Source organism: Ambystoma mexicanum, chromosome 7q (genome assembly GCF_040938575.1).
Source record: "Ambystoma mexicanum isolate Mex_15411 chromosome 7q, UKY_AmexF1_1, whole genome shotgun sequence".
NCBI lineage: Eukaryota > Metazoa > Chordata > Amphibia > Caudata > Ambystomatidae > Ambystoma > Ambystoma mexicanum.
This window is the reverse complement of record NC_090941.1, coordinates 951682185-951695907: the sequence shown is the minus strand read 5'-3', so window position 1 is coordinate 951695907 and position 13723 is coordinate 951682185. Positions and strand designations below refer to the sequence as shown.

The 13723-nt window shown below is 46.0% G+C and overlaps 1 protein-coding gene across 1 annotated transcript in view; it reads right to left on the bottom strand.

The window, feature by feature from the left end:
• The window catches only part of GDPD4 (glycerophosphodiester phosphodiesterase domain containing 4), a 691051-nt gene that overhangs the window by 234457 nt on the left and 442871 nt on the right, over nt 1-13723 (bottom strand). Inside the window, exon 7 of the mRNA XM_069639989.1 lies at nt 9488-9581. Coding sequence (XP_069496090.1) covers nt 9488-9581 — 94 coding nt within the window. The remainder of the gene's footprint in view (nt 1-9487; nt 9582-13723) is intronic.

Genomic DNA, 13723 nt, shown 5'->3' with positions numbered 1-13723 from the left:
TTAATCAGTGCAAATTGCACTTCCTAAATTGGTCAGCTGCATTCCCAGATTACACCTCTAAGGCAGCTTTTGTAGTGTCTGACTTAGAGGGGGAAGCAACCACTTTGGCTAATCTGTTACTTGAACATACCGATCCGTTATTATATGATTTCAATACCAAAGGTATTCAACACATGTCATCAGAGCCAGGCCACCGATCAGGAAATGCTTGAGTTGGCTATGTTGTACGGTTCCAACAACTAGCAACAGAGACCCTGTGGCCAGAAGAAAAGAAGGCAGGCATGTTTTACAAGTGGTTGAGTGATGAAATGAACGATGCTTTTGGCGTGGTACCAACCTTCCCCAAAAGCTTGCCTTAATTATTAGATGTGGTGCTCTAGAAGATAGATACACGGATCGTGGAACACCGTAGCATCCGTTGCAAGGGTCCCAGATTATCTGATGGCCAAGTTCCCTTACCTAGGCCCAGCGAATAAGGTGGAACCTCGAGAGGAACCTATGCAAATTAGAGGCCGTGCAGCCCTTTGACTACTGAGAAGGGTGGAACAAATGACGCAATAACAACTTGTGTTTGTATTGCAGTCAAACCATCACTTTGTCATAGAGTGCAACTTAAGACCAAACAAAACATTGTGAAACTTGTTGGTTCATGCATAAAGGGAAATATTTGGATGAGTCCAGTAACTACTGTGTCAGGTTTTCGAGCTATATTTGTGGTCCACTCTACTGAGGGTAACTTTCCACCTGCAAGTATCGACCCCGTCTGATAACAGAACACTGGACGCAACAGGCACAGGTGAAAAGGCCGGATGCAGACCACCTGGAAACCAGGCTGTGGAGGCAAGAAACAGAATAGATTAGACATGGTCACAATACTCACATACTTCCGATACTGCTTCCCCCCTCAATTACCCTGTCCTACTGGGGGTCTGTGCTGATACGGAGGTAACACCTAGAAAAATGTCCCACTTGTGGTAACGCAGTCCATAGAACAGATAACTGCTCATCGCCAACGGTATGAATAGTGGGGTTAGTAGTGAGCAAATGTCTGCAGGGACCTTACCCAGGCAGCACGAAGGAGCAACACTAAAGGAGTTCCAATGACAGGATCAATCGACGTGGAAACAACCATTTCACCAGTATACGAGTCTGTGAAGAATGAAATCCAAAAGCAGGCCAAAAGCCAGGTAACAATTCAATGCAGACAAATGCAAAATCGATTAACCAGCACAATCCAGGAGAACAGGCAGAGTCAGAAACTGAGAAACAGTAGTTGATAGCACGAGGCAGGCGGGGACAAAACAGCAAGCAGTATCAAAACAGGAAGCCAAAGGGGTCAGGATAGACAGGAGCCAAAACAAACTCCATGGTCGACCATAAAATCCTATTCCGCCATCTCATTGAAGGAAGGAAGAGTTTTGTAGGTATTTGCAGTAAATGCAACGCCCCTGCCCCCATCCATCATGCCATATGGTGTACCACAAGGGTCATGTATCTCCCCCAACCTCTCCAACAACTTCATCATGTTCTTTTCGACATCTTGGACTCCCGTTGCATAGCCTATACTAACGATGCTGACGATACTCACATTTTCATCCCTCTCACAGGTAACTATGCAGAGGATTCAAACACCCTCAACAATACTTACTAGCTGATTCAGTCATAGATGGCGGAGAATCACCATTGTCTAAACAGTGACAAAACTGAAATCTTACTAGTTGGGACCCCCTAAAGCCCTAAATAATCTCTCTAAACTTTACTCTACATTCCAGATTGAAAACATTTACTTTCCCGTGTCAACGTCAGTCAAAACCTAGGGGTGCACCCCAATGCCTCCCTAGCCATGCCCCGCCAAGTGAATGCCATCGAACACATCAACAGACTAGTCAACCTAAATGCTGCCAGGCGGATCCTATCCAGAAACAGCTGCTTAACTTTGGGCCGAGCGATCATCGGCTCAAAGCTGGACTAATGCAATGTCCTCTTTGCAGGCACCTCCTCCAGCATCATCAAGAAACTCAAAAATAACGCCCTACGAGCAGTGCTGAACATCCCAAGAAGAGAACACATCTCAGAAGCGAGAGAGGAGGCCCACTGGCTTTCCATCCAAGCTTGCATCACCTTCAAAACCCTCTCAATCACCCACATTGCCTATCTGCCACAGACCCTGTATCTCTCTCTCAGAAACTAGTCAAAGCACACTCAGCAAGACCCACCAGAACACCATACACTGACCGCCTAGTCCTACCGAAGGTTAAACACACAAAGGCAGGCACGCAAGCTTCCCCTACCTATTAGCCAAACAATGGACCGCCCTTCCCCCCACACTCAGAGCAGAGAGATCTTACTGGGTATTCAGAAAAGCACTCAAAATGCAGTTCTCCTAATCGCTAACCACCGCCGTAATCCTGAAGGCTCTAGCACACCCATATATCCGGTATTTGTAACCTAATGCTAACAATATGCGTGCATCTATCATAAATATTTACCTGTAAGAGCGCCACAATGCCTCCAGGCTTTTTCCACGCTATACAATTGAAATAAATATATATATATTTTTTTAAGTAAAGCAACCTATTTGGTTTTAGACTCATCAATGGTTTGTTCCGTGCTGTTCTTATCCTTGTCAGGATCTCCCGATTGCGGTGATTTGGACAACGTAATGAGGTCACACGCATAGCTCCAGCATGTGACGTGAAGTGGAACATGCTGACATGAACGTCCGCCTTGTGGAGGACGCTGCTAGAGTCTCCATGACAACTTCCATCCCGGTGTCTGCATCGGGTAGAATTACAGGCCGGGACATACTGGTTCACAAATAAGATTTATGTATATGAAGGTGTCTGTGCTATTACATTTAAGGCAGGAAGAGGCCATACTTCTGGAGGCATACATTGACTCTGGTGCATTGTTTTTTTTTTTACAACAATATTGTTACGGCTCAGAGTGGGAATTCCTCAAATTACCAAGACAAGGCCTGAATCTCTTCGAGCAGTGCATGCCAAAGTGCTGACTTCCAGTCCTATTCAGGTACAGAGTGCACTGTAATTAATCGTGTGTGCTGGTGAGCACAAGGAGTGATTAAACTTCAATATGATAGATACTGCCCTTGTGTTGGATGTTTGTTGGGTATTTCATGGGTGACACAGCACAGCTTTTATACTGATTGGGCTACCCAAGAAGTCCTTTTGACTCAGAATACTGCTTGACAAGATGTCTAAGATCAAATCCTGAAGAAGCCCCCTCAGTCGTATCCCATTATGGCTCCAATTCAATCCACTATTGATATTGCTATCCTACCACAAAAACTCCTACAGGAGTTTGGCAATTTTAAGGATGAGTTGGACTCAGCTGGGGTACATGTTCTACCCCGCATCATAGTTATGATTGCCCCATCATCCTCATCCCTGAGGCTCAAGTTTCAAGCAGGCACACTTATACCCATTAATAGTAGCCAAAGGACGACACTTGTGGGACAATTTTAGAAAGCATTTCTGCTCCAGTTTTATAAGCCCCTCTAAGTCTCCTACTGCCTCTCCCCTCTTCTTTGTATAGGAGAAAGGTGGGGAACTATGGACGTGCATTGACTATAGAGTCCTGAACAAGGTTATCATAAAGAACAGATGCCCCTTCACCTTATCTCTGTGCTGCTGGAACAAGTGAGGGTAGTTAGAGTCTTTACCAAATCAGAGCTCAGGAAGGAATACCATTTGATAAGAATGAGGACCTGGCTAGAGGAGAATATCACGTTTTGCAATTTCTGGGGCTTGTACAAATAGAACGCCATGCCTTTGGCTCGTCTAATGCCCTGACTACCTTCCTCCGGGTCATGAATGACATTTTTGTGAGATCTTGGATCAGTTTGTGGTGATCTATTTAGATGAAATACTCATCTCTACCCTGTCCTTGCTGCTACAGATTTCCCATGTTTGAACTGTCCATGGGATCTGTAGGTAGAATCATCTATATGCCAAATTGGAAAAATACATGTTCCATAGCACTGAGATGTAATTTTTAGGTTTTGTTTCAAGCCCACGAGCATATCCATGGCCAACAAGATGGTACAGGTTGTCCTGCAATGCCATAGACCAACCAGTGTAAAGCCGTCCAGATCTATCTAGATTTTGCCAATTTCCAATAATCACAGGTTTATAAGTGTTTTTTCTCAAACTGCAAAACCCCTCACACTACTCACGAATAACAACTGTGATGTGCCTTCCTCTGGACTCCCATTGGGTATCCAGCCATTTTATTGCAAACAGAACAGAGTGGTACATAACAGAGCAGACAAAAACACAGAAAACCACCGAAAAGACTAAATAAATATAAAGGGTAGTGGGGGTAAGGGGTTAAAATGGGCCAGGATGGGGTGGCCTTAAACGGGGGGCTTTGGGCGCAGTGTTTTGTTCGCGATGAAATTTACCACCCTGTAGTTGTGGTCGGTAAGATCACATATAATCTCCTACTGCTCAGAGAACATTAAAACAACTGAAGCAAGTGTGTACTTCCACCCTGGTTTTGCAACACTCAAACCCAGAACTCCCCTTTGTACTGGAGGCCGATCCTTCAGATGTAGTGATGGGTGCCATATTATCTCAACACTGCCCACAGACTAGCTTTGTCCATCAAGCGGCCTTATACTCCTTTAAGCTAATCATGACAAAGAAATTACACTATCTTAGAAAAGGAATGAATGGCCTTCAAAGAATGCAAACTCACCTTTTTGTGCCTATCATACTGTCACATCATATAGAGAGTATCATCACCTATTTGCTCTAAAGATGTCATGATTTACCAGTGCTCACCAAGCACGCCGGCATTTACTTTTTCTGCATATCACTTCACCATCACTTACTGTCCAGGCACTGCCAACAAAAAGCAGACATAGTTTTCAGTATTCATGCCTTGACTACTGTAGCAAGTAAGGAACCTGGGATGGTTCTTCCAATGGATACTTTGAGTGATTTTGTGGCACTCCTTCGCAACTCCTAACTAAAGTAAGAGAATGGGCCTTTCATTGTCCATCAATACATGTCACATAGGGAGCCTCCTTTCATGATGCCATACCTGTGTAATAAGGGGATGTGTACCCTCCCTACAACAGAATTACAGCAGCCTCCTGTTCCAAAGAAAAACAGCAGAGTTTGAGCTTTCCGGGTTTTGATGGCTTCAAGTAGTTGGCAGAGTATAGAAATATGTAGGCATCTGTGTTGTGTGTGCCCGGGGCAAAGAACATTGGGGTACACCAGAGGACTGATACCCCAAAAGCCCCTGGAGATGATATTCCCAGACTTCATTGTGAGCTAACAGCAATTCAGGCGAATAATGCCATTCTTATGGTAGTGGACTCCTTTTCTAATAAGGGGGCCTTTTGTGGCATGCCAAAGCCCACCCACCACTCTTAGGTTGGCCTTCCTGTTTTTAAAGCAAATGTTCCATCTTCACAGATTGCCTGAGATTATCATCTCTGATAGAAGCCCATAATTCACTACTAAGTTCTGGACATTCTTAATTGCCCTGTTGGCCATTGCCCCTTATTTGTCCTCCACTTGCCCCACCCACACACTGACGTGCAAATTCAATACTTAACCAAACCATATGAGGTACCTTTGATGCTATTGTACACAAAATAAGAACAACTGCTTTCCCTTCTCCCCACAAGATAGTTTTCATATGACAAACAACAGCATTCATTCACAAAGCCCTCAACCATTCCTGTGTGTTATGGCAACACCCTTGATGCTACCAGTACGTGTCTAACTGAATTCCCCCATGCCAACAGCTAATGGGGTCGTACACAGGTTACAAATGATCCAGTCCTAAATCTGCAAACATCTAAACATCCTTCAAGAGACTGTCACACGCCACGCTGATGAAAATCAGCAGGACTCCGAAATGTTAGTGGTACGATCTAAGGTGTGGCTGTCCACACAGACCCTCAAGTTGACAGGATCTAGAAAAGTGACCCCAAAATATGCGGGGACCTACATGGTGATCCGGGTGATAAACCTTGTCAGTTTTCAGTTAAATATTACCTGCAAATGGAAAATCCATCTGGTGTTCCACACGTTCCTACAGAAGAAGTTTCACCTACAATCAAGGTTATCCCAGCCCCTGCTCCCATGCTTGTTGGTAACCAGGAAGAGTGAGAGATTCCGGATATCCTGAAATTACGCTTTATGATAGGGAAGCCCTTCTTTTTGATAGATTTGAAGGGGTATGCACCAGAAGATTGCACATGAGAACCTCTCGAAAACATCCATGCACCTTTATTGTTGAAGCGCTTCCTCAGGTGGTTATCTGCCCGACACAATGGAGCGACGGCTTTGGTGAGGGAGACAGCCAGTATTCTAGTCCTGTGTCAGCCATGGTGGCTAGCCTGGTGGCTGTGTGATAGCTCTACGGGTCCAAACAGCACCAACAGGCAAAACGGAAGTGACGCATCTCTTGCCCTGTTTTTGCCATGGACATTTGAAAACAGCTTTAGTCGCAGCGGGACGTTGCTCTACAATAAGATTAGTGGTCCACCATTATGCTGTTGCCTGGTTTATTCTACATACATGGTTTCCTTTGTGTCTTCACTCTGCCTCTGGTGACTGTGTGTAATCATGGAACACAACATGCTGTGCTTGACCCCTCCCGCTTTGGGATTTTGCTCTGACTATGATTCTGCGTGCTGATTTCAGATCTTAGTAGCTATCACCTTGACTTGTTCGTTTTGAGACTCTGCTCTGCCTCCAGTGATTTTACTTACTGGCCTGAAACTCTGAACAGCAATGTGAAAAAAATCTGCTTCCACATAGGTGCTATACACCTAGATGCTGTCTTTAGTGCACCTTAGACCACACAAGCCACAGACTGTACTGTCAGACCTCAATTCAATTCTCTTGTCGCCGATCTGGACTGGTGCCCATTCCATCCTTATGCCATAGGGTGGGACTAAATGCGTCCCCTTACAGTCTGGTACTGGCTGACTTGGCTTCCCTCCTGGAATCGGACTCAGTAGGCACCCCCTTTTATGGACTTACCTACATAATTCTGGGAACGACTCTCTGGTAAATCTGTTCTGTTGAGTGACATGAGGGGATAGAAGGGTAGGTGTCCCTGTGGACCCAGGCTACTTACAGCAGAATCCATAAATATCAGAGTCATCGGGCCAGAAAAAGGACTTCACTTACGTTAGTTCAGGGAGACCATTCAGCGGCGTGTGGAACGCAGAGAGGTGCAGGGGCCATATAGGAGAGATAGAATTGACAGTCACGAGCTAGCATGCTCAGAGATCATCCAACTTGCCAAGGTGCAACCCGCAAGCGGGTGCTACACGTGAGAACTGTGGAATGCTGGACTCCACTGTGGCAGGCTATCCCAGAGCATGCATACTCTGAAGATCCAGGATGGAGCCCTCCCTAAGTAAAGCCTTGGCCTATGGCTCCACATGCACAAGGGCCGATCCTCCTAGGAAGTGGGAGGGCTGCACACAAATTAATAGTAGCCAATACCAAACTGACATTTAGAATCCCTAGCACCTGAAAGTAGTGAAGCAAGGGGAGACCCTGAGGTTGCGCCAGGCCCCTATATAAAGCCTGAGACTTGCTAGGTAGATGTGGACATTTGGCGAGAGCAGTGGAGTGGCGGAGGAGGAGGTTGGAGGCTGGAGCAGGAGGAGACAGCGAGGAGAAGGAGAAATAAGGCTGCAGAGAGGAGGATACAGAGACAGAGAGAGGGGAGAGAGAGAGAGAGAGAGAATGAGAAAGAGAGTGGCCTGTCAAGATGAGGTGGTCATACAGAGAGAGGTGATAGTTAAGGAGGAAGAGGAAGCAGCTAAGTGAGTGGATTGGGAAAACAATAGAGTGGAAATGAGAGACCAGAAGAGGTGAGACAAAAGCCAACAAGAAGCTATGAGTGAGAAAGACAAGGCAGAGAAAGAGCACACGAAAAAGCAGGTGAAGAGGTCTATAGAGGGGTGTGGAGGAAGAGCTAGGGGGAAGAAAGAAGAGATAAGCTTCAGCCAAAAAGAAATTGAGGTAGAAAGGAGCAGTCACAACATATCCCTCCCACAAGCGAGATTAGGTGGTGGGAGGTATGTGCATATGGCAGGGCATTAATGAGGTGGTAGAGAGAGAAAGCAGCCAGGAGATGAGGAGAAGCAGGAATGGGACCATCCCGAATTGTGGAGGAGAGAGAAGAGAATGGGTTGGTGGGAACCAGTGTCAGGCCGCGTAGACCAGGAAAAGGAGCATGATATCATACCCAGTCAACATAGGAACGAAACAGGCCTTAAACCTGGTGGAAGCTAATCTGGTGGTTGGCTTGATGACCCCCCGGCCCCCTGCTGCTGACTAGGCTCAGGGTGCACCTAGGCCTGAGACCATGATTGAATAATCTCCCAGAGTTCTGAGAGACAAAGATGGGAGCAGAAGAAGGAAGTGGGAGGACACTGAAACTACTTAGATTGTGAAACTGACCATTGCTTCTGGGAAGAAACCTGGACTCAGAGACTTTTGTGGAACCTGGAGATCTGTTTTGAAAACTTCGTGTTGCTATATCTGAAAAAAAGTGAACCTTGGACTCCAGAGAGAGCCTGCAGACTTTTGTAGTAGCCAGGGGCCACAAACAGCTGATTACTCTTTTTGGTTTTGCAAACAAAACTGGCAAACCTAAAGAGATGGAAATGTCTCCAGTCAGGGTATAATCATCATGAGTAAAAGAACCTGAGTGCACTGGCAGAGGCCCAGATCTCCAGCCTCGGAGCTCAGAAAGAGTGCTTGCATTGCCAATGCTATGAACGCTTCGATTAAAGACTGGTATCAGAAGTTGGTTTAATAACCTATTTCCATCACCCATTCCATGTGATATGATAGGTTATTTATAATGCACTTAATACCCAGAGGGTTCTAAGCGCAGACCGGGGGATCGAACCTGTGGTGTCCCGTGTCGTCTTGCTTCCAAGGCGAGCACGTTGCCCCTGAGCTATCCACGCCTTTGTCGCACTGTCCTGGGACATCATGGCCAGTGCTGGACAATGGCAGAAACACTGCAGCTGATGTTATGTATCCCTCTATGAATCGGGGTGTACACTTTGATCTCTGGAAGACCCTCCTCTACCCACATTTTGTGGACGCACTGGTTCAAATGCAGGGTGCACATACACCAGTTTTGTGGATCAGGGCACCCTCGGAGTGTATGAGTTTTCTCCGCACCCACAGGAGTGAAAACTTAGTTTGTGAATTAACCCCTATGTTTCTAAAAACACGTGCCTTCAGATCATAGTAAGACACAGTTAGGTTTATCAGGCTACACATCTGGTTACTTCCATTCCACGTTTCTAGCTAAAGCAATATAAAATCACCTTATAGCATTAGTGCTTGCTTTAAAAAACATTTTGCATATTCCTGTTTTACATGCAGAATGAGAAAGCTGTCATGCCTGGCCATCAAGTGCCCACTGTAACACACCCCTGAAACATTATCACACATGCAGGGCCTACCTTTCCTGCTCGTTCTCACAAAGTAAAGAGCCACTGGCCAAGACATGAGGGTCATAGCTGAAATGGCGCCAATATGGAGATATGGAGCCGTGACCTGTTAAGAAAGCACAAAATGACATCAGGTCCTTTTTAATGGGCGTGAATGAGGCTGCAAAGAACTAGGCATCACATAGTCTTCTACTCCAAATTGCTTGTGAAAACGTGATTATGTACAGGACACAGTGTGCCGACCAAAGCAGTGTTGTGTGGACTCCTTCAAAACTAATATTCTTGGAACACAACGAAACCCTCACTTTAACAATAAACCTGGACGCATGAGTGAGTGAATGTGTGTAGGTGCTTGGCTAAGCAAAAGATTAGAGGGCACCCCTGTCCCCACCCCACCCCACCACCCGCAGGAGCTCCGGATTGTCCGTTCAAGCATCAAATGCAATGCGATTGCCAGGGGAACAGGGCCTGGTTCATGGTTATACATTGACCTTACACCAACAACAACAAAAAGATAGATTCGATATAAACATTTCCAAATTGATCACATCAAGTTAAATCATTATAAAATTCACTTAAAATACAAATTCCAACTCACATTATTACAATCGCCAGTTCTACTTGGTTATTCCTTTCTTCTGCAAAAAACCCTCATTGATGCTAATATTAGCGCTATCGACTGAGTACTAATGTTATGGTATGTTATGTTATGTTAAAGGTACTTATATAGGGCACCGTCACCAACGGAATTGGTCCCCAAGCACTCTGGCGGATCTGTAAATAGGAAGGATGGGTATGGTTAGTCTGGAGGAGGGGAGCAGGAGAGTGGGAGAAGTGATGTGCTGTTGGCAGCTTCAGCTCGGTATACACCGAGTGCTGAGCTTTGGTGCTAGTATCGGATCGGACAAGACCTCGAGTGCTGTAGGTGATGTTTATGTGTTGTGGATGCGGTGTGGTAAAGTGCGTGCGGATTGCTGGGAGAGAGATGTTTGTGTGGCTTTGTGTGGTTTAAGTATGCAGAAGGTTGGTGGTTGGGTTAGTGGGGTCATATGTCCTGATTCAGGTACTTTCTGATTCCGTTAGAGATGTATCCCAGTGGGTTGGGTTGATGCTGGTTCCTCATGGGCCGACTCGCATTGTTGTTGCTGCGCTGATCCCACTGTATCATAGTGAGTATTTTTTGGATTGATAGGTGAGTCTGAACCTTTCTTCTGGTGTGGGGCTGGGTTGGTAATATCTCTATTCTCTTGTTATCTGGCGTGACACTGGTCAGTTGAGGTTTGAAGGGTTCAGGGTCGGAGTGGTGTTGATGTGGTGTTCTAGTGCTTCCGTCTTGGTGATCCTGTGTATTCAGTTGTGCGTTTCCTCTTGTCATGACTGTCTTTCTGTTGGTTCATTGGTTTCTGTTGGGTGAACATCCTTGGGGATCTTGTTAGTTGTAGTTTTTGTGATGGGGCATTGTGCTTTCCGCTGTGTGGTAGGTGGACATTGTGTAATGATGAAGCGTTTTGTTTCTCACACACCGGGTAGGGGGATCGTGGTGTAGAGCTTCATTACCCTCTCTGTCTATTGTCCTTATTGTCTGTTGGGAATGGCTATGGTTTAAGGTCATGGTCCTCTTGATGATTCGTCCTAGTGTTTCTGTCTTTGTCTTGCTATGTATACGGTCTTTGGTTGTATTGCGGCTGACTCCGGGTTAGTCATTTAGTATTTTGTTGGATATTTTCCTGAGGGTTTTTCCCCTTTGCTGTGGGTCCGGGTAGGTCTCTCTCTACGTTCATAGTTGTTATAGTTGTGTGCGTGCCCCTTTGGCTGGTCTTACTAGTTACCACGTGAAGAGCCAGGTTTTGAGTGATATGAAATAATGAAAGAATTTATGGCAATCAATATTTCTGATAATGATTATGATAGCGACTTGGGTAGTTCGGAAAGTGATACTTGGTCCGATGATAATGCAATGTTTGAATGATACTATTGGCTTATGGCCAAAAGGAGGGTTTGAAAAACTGTAATGCAATCGTACAGCACGAATGCTATGAATAGTATGTTGGCCAGAAGCGAATCGCATCATGTGACATACATTGCAAGCCATGAAACCTGAATGTGACCATTGGGAGTCCATTTTGTAATTGCCTGCCGTTTTTCTTTCCTAAACGCTTTTGCAAATATATTTTGCTTCAGATCTACACACGGTGCGAGGCCACAGCTTGAACTTTGAATGCTAATGTAGGCAGGAATGTGAAACCCTGCAGAAATACATTGTTTCCCTTATTTTGTGAAGCCTTGAAGCTGTACATAAGGGTCGACTAATCAGCAACCCAGGTGCCAGCCTGTCTTGCAAATGCTGTTATAGAAGCCAGTTAAATAAGAATTATATGCAACGGTGCTCCTCCATAAAAGATGGTATTTTCTCTGCTACAGAACTGTCTGACCCTTAGCCCATGAACGCAGCAAATAGATAACATTAGTTGGAATGTCTCCCTGCTAGAACATAATATCCTTCCCTGTGCCAGTGCCCTGTGTTCCCCAAAACAGTAAACTGTCTCTGCAGCCTCGGCTAGAAATACGAAATGTTTAGACTGAATGAAGTTACGTGCATAACTGTCAATTACTGAACCCTAGCCTGTACTATCAAAATGTTCCCAGAATACTTCTGTAACGACTGCCGATACAATTCAGAAGCACTTTGCAGGCAACAATGGAAAAGTCCTACCTTGTCTTCGGTATCTCCTGAAGGAGTGAAAGTTTACCAGAGACCCCTTCCCCAACCTTCCAACACAGGTGCCAGAAAGGGGTTCTCCGGGAAACCCTCTTAGAGAGACAAAAACCCGGTGCGGATGTTGTCCTGTAGGTGGTTCACGTAGCTCCCTCACAACTGGAGTAGGAAGTTTAACCAGATGGAATCGCGATGAATTGGCTTGGGTGAGACTCTTCTGTGGGAATAGAATAGGTAGAATTAACTATCTGTAGCACCCTTCGCCTTATGGTTACTCAAGGTTGAATGAGTGAGATGTACCTGTGGGAGAATCCCAAGGAGTGTTATGGAGAGTCTCTGGTGGCTGGTGATGCGGTCCGATCTAATATAGGTTAAAGAAAAACAGAAGGGAAGTGTTTGCATAAAGTTTTGTGAGAAGAGAAGTGAAGGGGGGCAAAGCCTGAATGTTTAGATCCCTACCTGTTGGATAGTCAAGGATGCAGAGATCACGTGTTGAGTCTTGAGAGTTCGAGGGAAGTGTCGAGGCGGGATCGACCAAAGGGTAATAAGACAGCTGAGAATTTCCTCCGTAAGACTGGGCCGGGTGGAGCGGCTGGGTCGGACTGAATAGGGGTATATGGAGATAAGTCCTGCAGGAAATGTAAGCAGAGTAAAGTAAAGAAAGGCTTCCCTAAATCTAACTCAATGAGAGGCGCGTATCGCAGTTTCAGTAACTCACGGAGCGGAGCAGTGATGAATCGTAGCAATGCGTAGTACTCCTAGCAACTCTGGTTCATATCGTACTTCCGGAGTGGAAGGAGGAGTCTCGCTCTCGTCCTTCTCACGAACCACTAGACCGCTCCTCCGAGCTGGAGGCTCCCTGTTGGTGGTATGAAATCGCATCCGCGGCTGTAACCGCCAACGATGCCAGAGAGTGGGATGCCGAAATCTGGGTGTAACAGTATACCCCCTCCCCAAAGAAGCAAAACCAGGCTTGTCAGGATGAAAAAGATGAAAGGAGCGAACCAATCGTGAAGCATGAACGGCCGAAGCCGGCTCCCACGACCTTTCAGAAGGAGAATAACCCTTCCAGTCCACCAGGTATTGAAGGACACCACGATGATATCGAGAGTCAGAGATACCCGAGATCTCGTATTCGGGACCCGCATCGGTCATCATCGGCGGAGGGGCGGATACCGCTGTACGATGAAAGCGGTTCCGTACGTCCGGCTTCAATTGGGAGACATGAAAAGTCGGATGAATACGGCTCCAGGATCTGGGCAGCTGCAAGGTATAGGCCACAGGACCCCGTTTAGCCACTATGGGAAATGGTCCAAAATATCTTCGAGACAGTTTGGACGGGACATGCCTTCTAGGTAGGAATTTGCTCGCCAACCAGACCTGTCCACCAATCTGGAATTGTGGAGTTGGAGAACGATGCTTATCAGCTTGAGTTTTACTGCGAGTCTGGGCTTCCTGAAGAGCCAGGTGAGCAGTCCGATGTCCTTGTTGGATGGCGTCCACCAATCTCTCTAGAGCCGGGAATTGTGCGT